Genomic DNA, 17515 nt, shown 5'->3' on the forward strand with positions numbered 1-17515 from the left:
AGACAAATTGTGGAGCCTAGGAATTGTGCTCGACTCAAACCTTTCACTCTCCAACCACATCTCGCAGGTGGTTTCTTCCTTCTACTATCTCCGTCAGCTCTAGAAGATAAGAAACTACTACACTGAACAAGACTTCACCCACTTGGACTTCTACGTTATTATTTAACATTCAACGACTACTGCAAGTTCAAAATGCAGCAATCAGGCTATTCAAAAACTTACAAGTCTATGACCCCGTCTTCCCTGCACTGACCTCGGCCCACTGGTTGCCCATAACCAAACGCTGTGTCTTCAAAGGCCTGGTGTTAGCGTACAAATCCCTCCACAACATGGTATCCAAATACTTCTCACACAAATTTCCTCTCTACACTCCAAGGAGAGCGCTATGCTCCCAGGGTGAAATATGCCTACATACCCCATCAGGACTTCATCTCCAGCTCCAAACAGCTTAAAAATGATTCTATTCCCATTTCCTACCAAACCTTTGGAATAACCTACCTCCACACATCAGATCCCTTGAGGGACTTCTAAACTTAAGAAAAGCTATAAAAACCTACCTCTTTACTTAATCTCAAACCTCTCCTACTCTAGTGACTTGTCTCCCAGGGGCCAAGACATGAGATGTCACTGATAGGATCGAGAGGATCCTGGACGGAGAGGAGACTGCGGTGATAATCCACGTCGGAACGAATGATGTGAGCCGGAGGAACTTCAGCATGGCCACACTGACTGACCAGTTCAGGGCCCTGGGACGAAAGCTGAAGCGGAGTACCCGGAGGATAGCATTCTCAGAGATCCTGCCTGTACCGAGAGCAGATACAAAGAGGCAGGCAGACCTCCAGGCTGTGAATGCATGGTTGAGGAGATGGTGCCAGGAGGAGGGCTTCCACTTTGTGAGGAACTGGACGTCCTTCTGGGGAAAGAGCAAGCTCTACCGGCGAGACGGCCTGCACCTGAGCACAGCGGGAACTAGACTACTGGCAGCCAATGTGAGGAAGGAGATCGAGAGGGCTTTAAACTGAGGAGAGGGGGAAAGCCGACAGCTGATCTGATGTTGACGCTTCGGACAACAGTATCCGGAACAGATGCTGAACGGGCTGACTGCAAAGAGGAAGTAGAGAGACCGGTGAATCTTATGATCAGACAGCGAGGGAAACACCAGGTAAAGGGAGCTTGCTGGGAGGAGACTAAGGGGCATGGAGACACAGGGGGACTGGGTGACACGAGGGCGAAAACTGAGGGCAATATAGGGGTGCCACAAGGCGAGGGGGATCAAACAGAGGCTCAAGGGATGATAGCCCAGGAGGGGGACGGTAGGGCTAGAAAACCCAGAGGAAAAGCGGGGGAGTGGGGTGGCGGAAATGTGGGGAAACCGAAAGCTACGAGGGTAAAGGCTGAGGGCAAAGCAGAAGCACAGGGAATGGGAAAACTGCCCGAAATTCAAGGGGAGGCGGCCCAGGTAAATACGCGACGGGACCTGCGGTGCTTATACGCAAATGCAAGAAGCCTCATGGCCAAGATGGGTGAACTAGAGGTCGTAGCCAAGGGGGAAGACCTGGATATAATTGGAATTACAGAAACATGGTGGACAGAGGAGAATCAATGGGATGTGGCGCTGCCGGGGTACAAGCTCTACAGGAGGGACAGGACCCACAAGAAGGGGGGAGGCATAGCACTATATATAAAGGACTCTATCTACTCGGTCGGGATGGATATGGCAAAGAAGGCAGAGGGGCTAGAATCGCTATGGGTCAAATTGCCGGGAAACAAGGGTGCAGGCATAAAACAGGGGCTGTACTATCGCCCACCTGGTACGCCGGAGGAAATCGGACACGACTTGGAAGCTGAACTAAGACAAGAATGCAGGACTGGAAGTGTAACAGTGATGGGGGACTTCAACAATGGGGGATTGACTGGAGTACGGGTCACTCCAACTGCACTAGGGAAACAGGATTTGTAGAAGCTGTGAGGGACTGCTTCATGGAGCAACTAGTCAGGGAACTGTCGCGAGGGAGTGCTACTCTTGACCTCATCCTAAACGGATTAGGGGGGCCTGCAAGAGGGGTAGAAGTGTGAGGACCACTAGGCAACAGTGACCACAACGCGATCCGATTCACATTAGAAAGGGGGACACCCACAGTAAGGAGGACCGCAACAACTGCGCTCAACTTCAGGAAAGGGAACTATGTTGCCATGAGGGAAATTGGTGGGGAGGAAGCTCAAAAACATCCTTAGGATGGAGACTGTAGGAAGCGCCTGGACCCTATTCAGGGACACCCTGCAGGAAGCACAAAGAATGTACGTCCCAAGTTTCAGGAAAGGCGGCAAGAACAAGCGGTCAAAGGACCCGGTTTGGATCTCAACAGAAGTAAAGAGGGCAATAAACGACAAGAAAGTGTCCTTCCGGAGATGGAAAAAGGACCCAACGGAGGAAAATCACCAGGCGCACAGGAAATGCCAAAAGGAATGCCACCGAGAGGTTAGAAAAGCAAAAGGGAAATACGAAGAGGGGCTGGCCAGGGAGGCAAAAAACTTCAAGGCATTCTTCAGTTACGTAAAGGGGAAGCGACCAGCGAGAGAGGAGGTGGGGCCGTTGGACGATGGGGATAGGAAGGGAGTGATTAAGGAGGATAAAGAGGTAACTGAGAGGTTGAACACGTTCTTCTCGTCGGTTTTCACGAGAGAAGACATCTAATATACCGGACTCAGAGGAGCTCATGAGTGGGGAACAGGCTGAAAAATTAGAACACATAGAGGTAAGTAAGGAGGATGTCCTCAAGCAGATAGACAGGTTAAAATGCGGCAAATCGCCGGGCCCGGACGGGATCCACCCAAGGGTTCTGAAAGAACTAAGACAAGAAATAGCGGGCACAATCCAGCATGTTTGCAACCTATCCTTGAAAACTGGAGAGGTACCAGAGGACTGGAAATTGGCGAATGTCACACCTATCTTCAAGAAGGGATCGAGGGGTGACCCCGGGAACTACAGGCCGGTGAGCCTGACTTCAATTATAGGGAAGATGGTGGAAGCTATGATCAAGGACGGTATTTGCGAGCACATCGAGAGATATGGCCTACTGAGAACAAGCCAGCATGGATTCTGTAAGGGAAGGTCATGCTTAACGAACCTTCTGTACTTCTTTGAGGGAATAAGCAGTCGGGTGGACAATGGGGAACCTATAGACATAATTTACCTTGATTTTCAAAAGGCTTTCGACAAGGTGCCACATGAAAGGCTGCTTAGGAAGCTGTGGAACCACGGGGTGGGAGGGGATGTGCACAGATGGATCGAGCACTGGTTGTCGGGTAGACTGCAGAGAGTCGGAGTAAAGGGACAATACTCTGACTGGCGGGGAGTCACGAGCGGTGTGCCACAGGGATCGGTGCTGGGGCCGTTACTCTTCAACATATTTATCAATGACCTGGAAAAGGAGGCAAAGTGCGAGGTTATAAAATTTGCAGATGATACCAAACTGTGCGGCAGAGTTAGGTCCAGGGAGGAGTGTGAGGACCTGCAAAGGGACCTGGACAAGCTGGAAGACTGGGCAAACAAATGGCAAATGCGCTTTAACGTGGAAAAATGCAAGGTCATGCATATAGGGAAAAAGAACCCGTTGTTCAACTACAAATTGGGGGGGGGGGCATTGTTGGGAGACAGCAGTCTTGAGAGAGACTTGGGTGTGCTGGTGGATGCATCACTGAAGCCATCTGCACAGTGCGCAGCAGCCTCGAAAAAAGCCAACAGGATGCTGGGCATCATAAAGAGGGGCATAACAACCAGGACGCGGGAAGTCATCATGCCATTGTATCGAGCGATGGTGCGTCCACATCTGGAATACTGCGTTCAATATTGGTCGCCGTACCTCAAGAAGGACATGGCGGTACTTGAGAGAGTCCAAAGGAGAGCAACGAAACTGGTAAGAGGGCTGGAACACTGCCCATACGCCGAGAGGTTGGATAGGCTGGGGCTCTTCTCTCTGGAAAAAAGGAGGCTCAGGGGAGATATGATAGAGACCTTCAAGATCATGAGGGGCATAGAGAAGGTGGATAGGGACAGATTCTTCAGGCTGAAGGGGTCAACAGGCACGAGGGGGCATTCAGAGAAACTGAAGGGAGATAGGTTCAGAACAAATGCAAGGAAGTTTTTTTTCACCCAAAGGGTCGTGGACACTTGGAATGCGCTACCGGAGGAAGTGATCAGGCAGAGTACGGTACAAGGATTCAAACAGGGATTGGACGGATTCCTGAGGGATAGGGGGATCGTGGGATACTGAGAGAGGTTCTGGGATGTAACACAGGTATAGAAAGCTAACCAGGTAATAAGTATAGAAATCCAACCAGGTCGTGCATGTGCAAGACCGGAGGGTTAGGACTTCGATGGGAAGATAGGACTCAATGGGAAACCAAGGTGGCAAGGGGGCCCCTTCTGGTGACTCAGACAGGCCGTGACCTGTTCGGGCCGCCACGGGAGCGGACTGCTGGGCAGGATGGACCTATGGTCTGACCCGGCGGAGGCACTGCTTATGTTCTTATGTTCTATCTCTCCAAACTTACCTCTGCAGAATACTCCACAGACTGCAACTAAGGTATCTGATACCAAAAGATGTTGATTATTTATATATAAACGATGTCCGCACACTGGGAAACAAGGTGGCCAGAGGAGGGAGCTGGCAAGACGGTAAACCTGGGGCAGCAGAGGGAAACACTGCATTGCCCTTGGCCGGGGCCGCACAAACTACTTCACGGGGCCGCAGGTTGGACACCTCTGTTCTAAAGTCATACTCTATACAGGACAACCTGAAACCAATTCAACGTTTGAAGATTATCCTTATGTAATTTTGTAATTCTTATTGATAAGCTGTAACTTATATAATGGTATATTGTACTACTTTGAACATGACGAAAAACCTAGTGAAGCTTGAAGAATGATCTGAAATTGGCAGCTAAAATGAAATGCAAGGTCATACATTTGGGCTGCAAAACTCCAAAGGAACAGTACATTTTAGGGGGTGAAGAACTTATGTGCATGAGAGAAGAGCAGGACTTGGGTGTGATTGTATATGATGATCTTAAGGTGGCCAAAAAGGTTGAAAAGGTGATGGCGAAAGCTAGAATGCATAGGAAGAAGTATGGCCAGAGGGAAAAAGGAGGCACTGATACCCCTTTATAAGACTCTGGTGAGACTTCATTTATAATATTGTGTACAATTCTGGAGAATGCACCTTCAAAAAGATATACAGTGGAACCTTGGTTTACAAGCATAATTCGTTCCAGAAGCATGCTCGTAAACCAAATTGCTCGTATATCAAAGCGAGTTTCCCCATAGAAAGTAAGGGAAACTCACTTGATTCGTCAAACTTCTAATTTAGCATTCAGGCTGGAAAAGTGTGCCTCCTTGCAGACTAGCACTTGCTGCTTGAGAATTGCAGAAGAGTTAGGGCAGAGAGCATGATGACAAGAGCAGGAGAGTTGGGGCAGAGAGCAGGGTTTTTGCACAAATGACTGGTCCTCAGCAGTCACTTGTTTTTGGATCGGCCAGTCCAGTTGGTATGCCTAAATTTGTTTAGTGAATCGAGGCCCTTCCTACTTTGCAAGCCGTTTCCCCTAATTTGCATGCGCGGATCGGGTGCGGATATGCTTGGGAGGAAGGTTAGTGAATCGGGTCGGGGTCGCAAAGTGGTCGGGACATGATCAATGGGCTTAGTGAATCTATCCCTATGAGCAGTGACATGGCCCTCTAGCATCAACCCAGCCTGAGACTATGCAAAGGATATGCAGTTTGCTAGCCAGTCTGAAATAGTCCTCTCAGTAACTGGAGCTGCCAGTCTGTTAGGGTCAAAAGATAAACTGTTGAGTTGTAGTCCTATGTGATTTGGTTTGATCCAAGTAGTAGACAAGAGCTCTTTTACAGTCCAGGGTATGGAGCGCTGACTCTCTAGATGTGCATGTGGTTTTGGAAAGAAACAGGTAAAACAATGTACTGGTTGAGATGAAAATCAGAGACCACTTTTGGTAAAAATTCAGATGGGTAGAGGGAACAACTTTGTATTAAAATCTAGTATAGGGTGGATTCGATATAAGTGCTTGTAATTCACTGACTTGACATCTAGAAGTGCAATCAGGAAAGTCACTTTCCAGGTAAGGTGTTTTAGTGAATCACATGAATACAAAGGAAAAAAAATCGCAACCCCACACGTGGAATATGAAACACTTTGAAAGTGGGGAAGGAACACAAAGTCAAACTACTGTGAGGACATTCAATTTATTAAAACATCATATATTAACATAATACGTATATCATGTGAATAAAAGAGGCAGGCATAAAATGATCCCTTTTTAAAACCGAACTGGACCCCAACATCGTCCGTGTTTCAGCTGTATTAGCCTTCTTCAGGGGTGTATATAACAAAAGGCCAGTAGATGGCGCCAGATTACAACTAATGAAAGAGGATTATTTTCTGTGTCTAAGCCTGCTGCCTGATCTGATGTAAAAAAAAAAAAACCAACAAAAAAAAAAACAAACGGTGTCAATGCTGCAAAGAACGCAGCAAAATGAAAAATATGGCTACTGGGTTTTATTTTATACACCCCTGAAGAAGGCTAATACAGCTGAAACACAAACCATGTTGGGATCCAGTTTGGTTTTAAAAAAGGATAATTTTATGCCTACCTCTTTTTATGCATATATGTAATATTAATATGATGTTTTAATAAATTGATTGTCCTCACAGTAGTTTGACTTTGTGTCCCTTTCCGCAGTCTTTTAAGGTGTTTTAGTGAAGCAGATAAGAGGGGTTCAAATGGTGGCTTCGTGAGTATAGAAAAAATTCAAACCCCATTCCACTGGCAGTGTATGGTAAAGATCATTCATGAATCTGGAGACCAATGGATGCATCAAGATGGGTCTACTATTCAACTAAGTATGAAAAGCGCTGATTGCACCAAGATGGACATGTACAGAATTGGAAAGATGAAAGAGGTAGTCTAGAAGACGACGGTAGAGGACATGTGACTAGATCCAAGAAGTGGAGGTCACACCAAATAGTAAATTATGTCCATTTAAATTAGTAACAGCGTCTAGTAGATGGTTTTCTGACTACTTCAATAATGTTTAAGACTAAAGGGGAGAGGTATCTACTTCTGGGAAGATAGATGCTAGGCTGTGAGTGCCAATGAACATAGACTGGGATGAAGGTGAAAACCATAGTTCTGAGTTAGTAGAGCTGGAAATAACTGGAGTGGGATAGAAAGAAACCAGGCTTGCCATGGCCAATGTGGTGCCATGAGAATCACCGAAGCTTACTCTTGGCGAAGTTTGAGTACAGTTTTCCCAATTAGTGGTATTGGAGGAAATGCATACAGGAAGCATCCTTACCAGTCAAGGAGAAAGGCATTGGAGACGGTTAAGATTGAACAATCTGGAGCAACTTGTGGTTGGTGGAAGTTGTAAAGAGATCTATGTCAGAAGTCCCCCATAATGTGAAAATTTGATGCAAAGTTGCTGTGTGGAGTCTGCCAGACAGTTTTCATTTTCTACTAGATATACTGCTTTGAGGAAGATGTGAGTGATTGCCCAAGTTCAAATTTGGATGGCTTCCTGGCAAAGGAGATGAGAGCCTGTGCTGCCTTGTTTGTTTATGTAATACATGACTACTTGATTGTTGGTACATGCAAGAACTATATGGTTTTGCAAGTGATCCTGAAAGGTGATCAGAGCATTGCAGATTGCTTGTAACTCTAGTAGGTTGATTTGCAGTGTTTTCTCTTGAGATCAGATTCCTTGAGTGCTGAGGCCATCTAGGTGAGCCCCCAACTGATAGGGAGGAGTTTGGAACAGTAGTGCCTCTGGAGAGACTGGATGGGTTGAGCCACCAGTGAAGTGAGTGCTGTAGTCCTGGGGTGACCCAAAGGCATGCAGAGAGGGGGGGAGGGTCTGTAGCCTGAACCCATTGGAAGGATAGAGTCCACTGTGGTACTCTGAGATGAAGGCATGCAAATGGAACTATGTATACGGTAGATGCCATATGACCTAGAACAGTGTTTCTCAACCTGCAATATGCGGACTGGCAGCCGTCTGGGATCTCTCCCTACCAGCCCCACCCCGCTGAAGCCACCGCTTCCTCCCTGCCTCACCCCTGAAGCTGACCATGCCTCCTGACACAGTCCATTCACACACCCCTCTGCCATAGCAACACCAGGGATGGGATGGGCCTGGCGCATGCAGCGACTGCACGTGGCCAGCAGACAAGCCTCCCTCCCCCCACGTCAATGAGAAGGTTCTGGGCCACCCAATCGCTGCCTGGCTGACCTGGAACTTTCTCTCAGATGTACTCTGTACTGGAAGTGGTAAGACCCCACTCAAAATTGTAGGTATTTTCTGTGGGCTGGCACGATTGGAATACGAGTGTAGGCTTCTTTTAAATCCAGAGAGCAAAGCCAATCATTCTTTTCCAGAAGGAGTAACAGAGTTCCCAGCAAAACCTTGCAAAGTCTCTCCTTCACTAAATATTTGTTGACAGCAAGGAGATCTAGTATTGGACAGAGATCTCTAGTCTTTTTTGGAATCAGAAAGTATTTGGAATAGAACCCTGTGCCCTCTCTCTTGGTGGAACTGGTTGTATTGCACTGAGATGAAGAAGGGCTAAGAGCTCTTGGTGAAGCAAAGATTTCTGGAGCGCGTTGAAAGTAGACTTTTTAGAGGCTGGGATGGAGGCTTTTTCAGAAGGGGCAGGACATATCCTTGAGAGACTACCTGAAGGACCCATTTGTCTGTTATGTGGGTCCAGCGAGAATAAAAATGGTGGATCTGACCCCTCCCCCCCCCCATGGTAACTGTGTTAGAAGAGAGAGAGACGTCAGCTATGCTCTCTATGAGAAAGTCAAAAAGACTGCTGAGACTTTGAAGGACGAGAAGTTCGCTGTTTCTGTTGATGAAGGCATCTGAGTAGACTGGCTTGAGGAGGCGGCAGATTAAGAATAATGATGCCTGGATGAATAGTAAAGTTGTTGTCGATAAGGAGCAGAGGATTTTCAAGGCTGCTGCGTAGGTGGTGCAGATTGTACATTGGCCAATGTTGTTATACAATCAGTATGCTTCTTTATCTTTTCAGTAGCCTCCTCTAAGCAATCACTGAAAAGGTTGTCTCCTGTACATGGGATGTTTTGCAGACTATCCTGGACATTGGGCTCTAGGGTGGAAACACAGAGCCATGCCTGCCTGCCTGCACATAGCGACAGAAACTGCTGATGTTCCAGAGGAGATGTTAAGTGTCAAAGACAGATCTCACCATGTAACTTTCTAGTCTCTAACAATTCTTTGATGAGGCACTGAAAAGCTTCCTGTTGATCTGTAGGAAGATATAATTGGGTTTGGTAGTTGCTGAATTAAAGACTTCAGGTAAAAGGTCATATAGAAATTAGAGTTTAGTATACAGTTAGTGTACATGGATGACTGAGAAACCTGTCTGCCAAATCTGTCCAAAGTCCTGCCTTCTCTCCCAGGAGTACTAGCATAAGCACATGACCCATGAACACATTTCAAGGCTGTCTCTACCATCATGGACTGGTGCTGTAGCTGTGGTTTGTCAAAGGCAGGTGTAGATTGGAACGTGTACAGCAGTGTTCTCAAACTCACGGCCTGGGGGCCACATGCGGCCCGCCAGGTACTATTTTGAGACCCTCGGTATGTTTATTATAATCACAAAAGTAAAATAAAGCAGTTTCTTGATCATATGTCTCTTTAGCTACAAATGACAATATTATTATTAAGACTTAGCCAAGATTTATAAACTATAAAGAGCTTTTACCTCATGCAAAATTGTCTTTTCTTTAATAAGACATTAACTATTTTTTCTGAGGCCCTCCAAATACCTACAAATCCAAAATGTGGCCCTGCAAAGGGTTTCAGTTTGAGACCACTGGCCTATAGGAAGAGGAGATGCAAATGTTTGTATTACTATTTAAAAAGGCTTCACTTTAGACCTTCAGTCACTTTCCGCACTGGACAGAATGCCAGGAAATCAAAATAGTATACAAATTAAATTTTATTACATATATACAATATTTCTAGCCATAATCATTGATTAAGTACAGAGTTTGAATTAATACATTACCGGTTATTACATCATCACTCTGTCGGGGGACCACGAACGAGAGGCTTAATCAAAATGTCATCACACAGCGTATCAGCAATGGAAATGTCCCTTTGATTAAGCCTCTCGTTCGTGGTCCCCCAACAGAGTGATGATGTAATAACCGGTAATGTATTAATTCAAACTCTGTACTTAATCAATGATTATGGCTAGAAATATTGTATATATGTAATAAAACTTAATTTGTATACTATTTTGATTTCCTGGCATTCTGTCCAGTGCGGAAAGTGACTGAAGGTCTAAAGTGAAGCCTTTTTAAATAGTAATACATTAATTGGCGTAGTCGGCAGGATTTCTCTAAAGAAAACCTGAGCGCTCTTGTGATACAGGAATGTTCAGGAAGAGAGAGAAATCCTCAAAAGAACCTAGAGGTGCCCAGCTGGACTGAGGCACCGTATAATTTGATAGCACAAGAACTAGCCAATAATCATGGATTAGCAAAGTCATGGGAAAAGGTTCTGGGAAGTGCAGAACCAATTGATCTTGTACAAGTTTAGAAAAATGCCCCGATAAATCGGGTGATGTAGTTTAGAAAAATGCCCCGATAAATCGGGTGATGTAGTTTAGAAATATGCCCCGATAAATCGGGTGATGTAGTTTAGAAAAAAAAATGCCCCGGTAAATCGGGTGATGTAGTTTAGAAAAATGCCCCGATAAATCGGGTGATGTAGTTGCTCTGGGTTCTGGGAAGGGCAGAACCACTTGATCTTGTACAAGCTTTAGAAAAATGCCCCGATAAATCGGGTGATGTAGTTTAGAAAAAAAAAAATGCCCCGATAAATCGGGTGATGTAGTTTAGAAAAATGCCCCGATAAATCGGGTGATGTAGTTGCTTTGGCTCGAAGGAGCTGGGTATTAACTTCTACATACCGTATAGTGCATATGCGGTAGAGAGGCGTTGTATTATGCTGGAATGTAGTAGTAAACTTTGAAGAGATAAGTTAGATCACTATCAAAAGATAGCTGAGGAATCTGCAGTTCATATTGCTGCCACAAAATATAAGAAAAGGCGCGGTCGAGTAAATAGGATGTTGAAGTAAAAGTTCCTTTGTTTGAAAGAGCGAACTGCAAAGGGAGGGATTTTCACCCCCACCTTTTTCCTCCTTCAATGCTATCACGTGAACTTGACGGCGGGCTTTTTGAGTTTCTCCTTTGTTCATTACTAGGCAGAGGGGAGGGGGAAGGGGGAGGAAAAAGGAGAGAGACAGCATGGAGTCTGTCTGAAATTCTACGAATGTTGCAAAAACAGGGATCGATATTTAAAATATGCTTAAATATTAACAAATTATGGATTTAAATGTAGGAACTTGTAATGAAATTAATAATGTAAACAAGGAACCAAAGGGTTTATGGATAAAAATTTAGGAGCTGTTTGCCTGATGTAGCCTGAATTTTTTTTCTTTTCCTTGTTTCTTTAAGAGATGGTTAAAAGCTGGGAGATAGTCTGTAGAACGAACATACAAGAATGTGGAAGAAAGCTTTGTGAGACGTGTTAAGGAAGGATGTGCCTTTTGTTGTAGTGACAAGCAGGGACTAATTGTCAGCACTGCTTGTAGACTGGCCACGGACTTTTCAGCAGTTCGATTGATACATAGATAAATTGTCTGAAATAAGGTTTCCGGTTTGTTTGGGGAACGTACCGAAACAAAATGAAAAAGGGTAGGAATACATTTGTGTAATTATTAAAACAGACAGTCAGAAAGGCATATATTTAAGAAACAAAACAAATTATAATGAAAAAGAAGGAGAGAAGCAGCCCTGCCGGACTCCTATCACTTTCCTGTGGACTCAATTTTGGAGATGCAGGATAAGGGAAAGAAGTCAGACTCTAAATTCAGCTTGAGATACAGATAGAGCAAGATAGTAAATTACATGAGTTTGACATATTGACATACAAACTAAGAAAGGGCAGTTGGATTTATTAATTGACCATATGAAAAAGAAGGGGACATTTCCACCACTGATAAGTTGTGTGATGACATTTTGTGAGTAAGCCTCCTGATCGTGGTCCCCCGACAAGAGTAATGATGTAATAACCGGTAACGTATTAATTCAAACTCTGTACTTAATCAATGATTATGGCTAGAAATATTGTATATATGTAATAAAACTTAATTTGTATACTATTTTGATTTCCTGGCATTCTGTCCAGTGCGGAAAGTGACTGAAGGTCTAAAGTGAAGCCTTTTTAAATAGTAATACAATGTTAAAAGCCTTAGCCAATAGGGAGAGGAGGAGATAGTGGATGCTGTGGATGGGCCATTTGGCCTTTATGGTTATAGAAACATATTAGCATGATGGCAGATAAAGTTCTATGACATCACAATGCAGGTGTAAAGAGCCTTAGCCTATAGCAGTGGTCTCAAACCCGCAGCCCGCCAGGTACTATTTTGAGGCCCTCGGTATGTTTATCAGAATCACAAAAGTAAAATAAAACAGTTTCTTGATCATATATATGTCTCTTTAGCTATAAATTACAATATTATTATTAAGACTTAGCCAAAAGGAAAGATTTATAAACTATACAGAGCTTTTACCTCATGCAAAATTGTCTTTTCTTTAATAAGACATTAACTATTTTTTCTGAGGCCCTCCAAATACCTACAAATCCAAAATGTGGCCCTGCAAAGGGTTTCAGTTTGAGACCACTGCTGTACAGGGTGTCTAATTTTCTAGGAGCTACCAGAGGATTTTCTCCAATTTTTAAAAAGCGTTTCTTTCACTAAGTTGTGTAGCAGAAGCTTTATATAGTCCTTGGACCATTTGACATAGTCCAATGCCTCCATAAGTTCTGCCTGAGGCTCCTGCTCCGATTGCAAATGAATGTAACAGCTAGCCTCATTTGCCTGATGAATTCTGTAAAAGAGAGGCTTTCAGGCGGGGATCGTCTCCTAGGGAGGTGGTGAAGGATCTGACAGGATTCCTTAAGACTCCTCAGCAGAAACATCTTCAGACGAGTGGATGGAGAGATCTGAGTCTATGTCCTTGACATGATGGTGGACATTGACCCAAACAACTTCTCAAACTGAATTTGGCAAGCCTTTAGAGCTCTCTTTTGCATGTGTGCACAGAGATTACAAGAAATGTCTCAATGTTCAGGACCTAAACACTGCACACACCAGTTGTAAGGGTCTGAACTTGAGATGGACCTGTTACATTGAGAACACTTTTTAAATCCACTGGGCACTGGGGACATTGATGGGAAGATCACCAATGCTAAATCAAAGGGTTCAAGTGTAGGGGAGGTTGAATAGAACCATTCCTGAAAAGGAGTTGATGTTCTTAGTCTCGAAGAGTTGGGAAGCCACCCAAAGGCCCCAAAAAAGAAAATCACTCTAAAAGGAGAGAAAATGAAATTAAACATATTAAAATGAAAAAATATGAGAAAAAGGGATAGGCAAGGCACTTGAAGAGAAAAATTTACCACACACAGGAGTGATAAAAAAAAAAAAGCACAACTTCTTGACTCTGCGGAAAACGAAGAACTGAAGATCCTGTGAGCTGATGTCAGGCAGGAAAGCACATGTGCATGCAAGGCATGGATAGTGCTAAAGTTTTAAAGTGACAGTACACTTTGGTATATGTCAGGCTCCATGGATGACCACTCATATGTGAGAGAATATACTGCCTGCTTGTCCTCGGAGAAACAATTTTACAAGGTGACCACAATTTCAGAACCCAATTTTGCACCTCAAACAACAATTTAAAGGCAAGAATGATTTGGACTGCGACAGCTTTAGCATTGAAACTGCAGATCAGAAACAATAACTAGCAGGTTGATAAATCTAGTGATAGAGTTAGACGATAAATCAGAAGAGATGTAGCAATAACCAGAATCTCAGAAAGGATTACAGCCAAGCAATTTCATACATCATCATTTATTTCCCATTTGGATTCGTCAGAAGACTCTCTGCCCTTGGTCTATCCCGTACCATGCAGCTTTTCATCATCTTTTTCATCACTGCTGCACTTGAAGCTCCAGGCGACTGCTCAGCTGCAACAGTAAGGAAATCAGCCAAGCACAACAGGCTGGCAGATCTGTTGGCCCTAAACATGTTCTCCCCCACAGCTCTTTGCCCTTTGCTTTTAAAGGACAATGAAAAAATGACAGCAGGGGCCTGGGAAATCAGTCTAGCGTGATAATAGCAGACTCAGAGAGCTCAGGATACCTGTCTTACCTAAGGTGATGGAGTAGGACAGAAAGGCCATGCTTGCCCCAGGGTACATGTTGTGTTAGTAAATTGCTTTAAAAAAAAAAAAAAAAAGGCCCCAGTTTAAAATTGTTTGTGTAGGCAACACAGTTGTCCATGTTAATAGCAGGCTCATATTCTGCCGTAAGATTTATTTATAGTTGCTCAGCAGAAGCCAGTCCTGTTTTGTAGAGCCAGCTTTAAAGCATTTTGGAGCAATTTTTCTTATTGACTAGGTCCCATTCTGTTAACTCCTACCAAAGTCAGGAACGGTAGATGCTACTGTGCTAGAGGTTTAAAGAGATGGGCACCTTCAAACTAGAAGCTGCACTTGTCCTGCAAAGATCCTTCCAATGAAGGAGTAGATGACTGAAGATGTCATCAAATAAACTTTCAAATGAAAAACTTTTGCTTTACCAAGAACATTATTTCTTTTAACATGTTTTTGCTCAATCTTAAGACTGCCTAACTTGCAACTCCAGGAGTATAAAAATACATTCATATGTTTAAAAAAATAATTTCAAAATTCTGGGGCCCTATTTGCAAAAGCTGATTCCGAGATAGTACTTGTGGGGCTTCATAGCCAAGATAGCAGATGCATGGCACCCACCCACCCACAGGATGCTCCTCCTTCACTACTGGGATTACAAAAGGTTCTCATGGTAGCATTTTTGTCCCCAAGGCCCTGAAGCAGCACTACATAGCAGCTGCTACAGTTCTTCCCTGCCCCAAGCAAAGAAAAAAGGGCAGGCCATGAAGTGCAATGATACAACTTTACATTTGGTACAGCAAATCTTAGTTACCGTATTTTTTGTTCCATTAGATGCAATTTTCCCCCCCAAAAGTGGGTGGAAATAAGGGTGCATCTAATGGAGTGAATATGCAAAGCGGCCCCCCCCCCATTAACTTATTTTAATGTTGCCATCCTCCCTTTCTTGCCAGCCCTCTTCCTCCTCCTCCCCCCCCCCCCCACATACCTTTTTTTAACTTCTGGTGCCTCATTTGCTGAGAGCGGTACACAGGGGTTGCTGGCTGCCTGGTCCCCGCTTCCACCGAGAACGTCAGACACGGCTGCCTCCTCTTCTGTTTTCTTGTTTTCTGGCAGCATAGCAATGCGGGACAAGGCAGGCAACCTGGTGTCAGAAAACAGAAGAGGAGGCAGCCGCATCTGCCGTTCTCTGCGGAAGCGGTGGGGACCGTGCAGCCAGTAACCTTTTTGAACCGTTCGTTCTCAGTGAGTGAGGTGCCAAGAAGTTTTAAATAAAAGGTACGCGTGGGGGAGGAAGAGGGCCGGGGCCTGCCTGGGGAGTGAGGAGGGAGAGGCCAGGGCTTTCCTGCTGCCTGCCTGCGGGGGGAGAGGCCTGCCTCTCTACATACCTGCCCTGTCCCTACCTGCCTTGTGCCCTGCCCTGGCCTACCACTAGACCACCAGAGGGGGGACAGGGTACAGAGCCTGGCAGGAAGGGGGACAGGGTGCAGAGCTTGGTAAAGAGTGTGGGGTTGGGTGCAGAGCCTGGCAGGGAGAATTTGGTTCAGAATGTTTTTTTCTTGTTTTCCTCCTCTAAATTTAGGGTGCGTCTTATGGTCAGGTGCGTCTAATGGAGCGAAAAATACGGTATATTACACAATTAACACTGCCCCACAGGTCCTGAATGCATAAAACAATTTAGTGATCCAGCTCTAGCAATATCTGGTTTTACAAGTATTCTGCAAGTTCATTTTTCCTTATTTTTTTTTTTTAAAGGAAAAAGAGTGGGGGGAGATAATCAAAGAAACAAGCTTTACGATCTACCAGAAAGCCAGACCTAAGATAGAATGACCATATATCAAGAGATGCAGCCATCAAAAAGGAACTTTTAAGTCAAATTAATTCTGTAAAACACAAATTTTATGGTTAAAAAAAAAAAAGGCTTCATACATTTTCTAAATATGAAGCACTTTTCATCTTAAGATTTTGTTTTTTGGGTTTTGTTTGAAACATGCTTGAAGAAATACTTGAATTTTTGTTGTCAGAAAATGTTAACACTCTTATTTGTTATCATTCTTGAATATTATAACTATTCCAGGAATGATTTCTATTAATTTACATATAGCGGAGGCTTGTTTCTACCTGACGCTTTCGATTGCTGGCTTGCATAGCTTGATGTCCTGGAATGTCCACATGCTCCAAGTTCATCTGGGACTGAGGCACTCTTTGCTGAAAGATCTGTAAAATGCACTGGTATCAGAGGACCGTATCATTCAATACCCCATGCACTTCACTTTCAAATAAAGCAATTTATATCAATGTAGGCCTGCTACAGCTAACCTGACACCATGAGCATCAACGGGATACGAACAATAGACATTATGTGAGCAACTGCATTGACTGGTTTAACAAATAGTGTCATAAAAGAACTCAAATGTTCATCAGTATCACTATTATTCACTGTAAATAATTATTGGAGAAGTGGAGACAGGCAAATATTGAATGCTCTTTCCCCAGATTTTGTCACCAAGCATGGTTATGCCTGGTGGTGCCAGTGGTAAACCTCCTGCTATATACAACAGCACAGATTCTATCCTGAATCCCATTCAAGACAGGCAAGCAGGATCAGAATTACTGGGCAGCATGAGAGATGGCCCTCCCCTAGCAGCGGCACAGCTGATGCTGAGTGGCTCATCTGCTGCATATTTACCAATTGGTTTTTAGATATTTGCTCATCAAAAAATATATTAAGCTAACTGTTATCAGAAATTCAGATCCATAAAATGTATGGAGAAAAAAAATGTAAAACAAAACAAACACAGATCAGGAGTTTTGGTGGTATTAACAAATTACTTGATGTTATGCTTTGTGACTTCTTATGCTGTCACAGAACAATGTACGAGTAAATACAGTTTAACCCTACACATTAATTTTATTAACTAATCAGGCTTGGTATTACTTTCATCTCAATGTTTGGGTGTTTGTATTTTGAAATTCAATTTTAAAAAATCCCTACATTTCAAAGCTGCTCTTATTTAAGCCAGGCCCTTATTTTTTGCAGAATTTTGTACATTATAACAATATTTGGTGACTGCCCTGTGCTTTTGCCACTCTCTGCAAATGATCTAATATCAGCATTTTTGCAATCCTGATAGTGGATTATATTGATCATTTAGAACTGCCTGAAACAAAAATCATGCCATGAC

At 44.0% G+C, this 17515-nt stretch overlaps 1 protein-coding gene across 1 annotated transcript in view; it reads right to left on the reverse strand.

Annotated features, from left to right (window-relative positions):
* Positions 1–17515, reverse strand: part of FAM102B (family with sequence similarity 102 member B) — a 233574-nt gene that overhangs the window by 37049 nt on the left and 179010 nt on the right. The window contains exon 7 of the mRNA XM_033916064.1: positions 16452–16547. Coding sequence (XP_033771955.1) covers positions 16452–16547 — 96 coding nt within the window. The remainder of the gene's footprint in view (positions 1–16451; positions 16548–17515) is intronic.

This window comes from Geotrypetes seraphini, chromosome 12 (assembly GCF_902459505.1).
Source record: "Geotrypetes seraphini chromosome 12, aGeoSer1.1, whole genome shotgun sequence".
In the NCBI taxonomy this organism is placed as follows: Eukaryota; Metazoa; Chordata; class Amphibia; order Gymnophiona; family Dermophiidae; genus Geotrypetes; species Geotrypetes seraphini.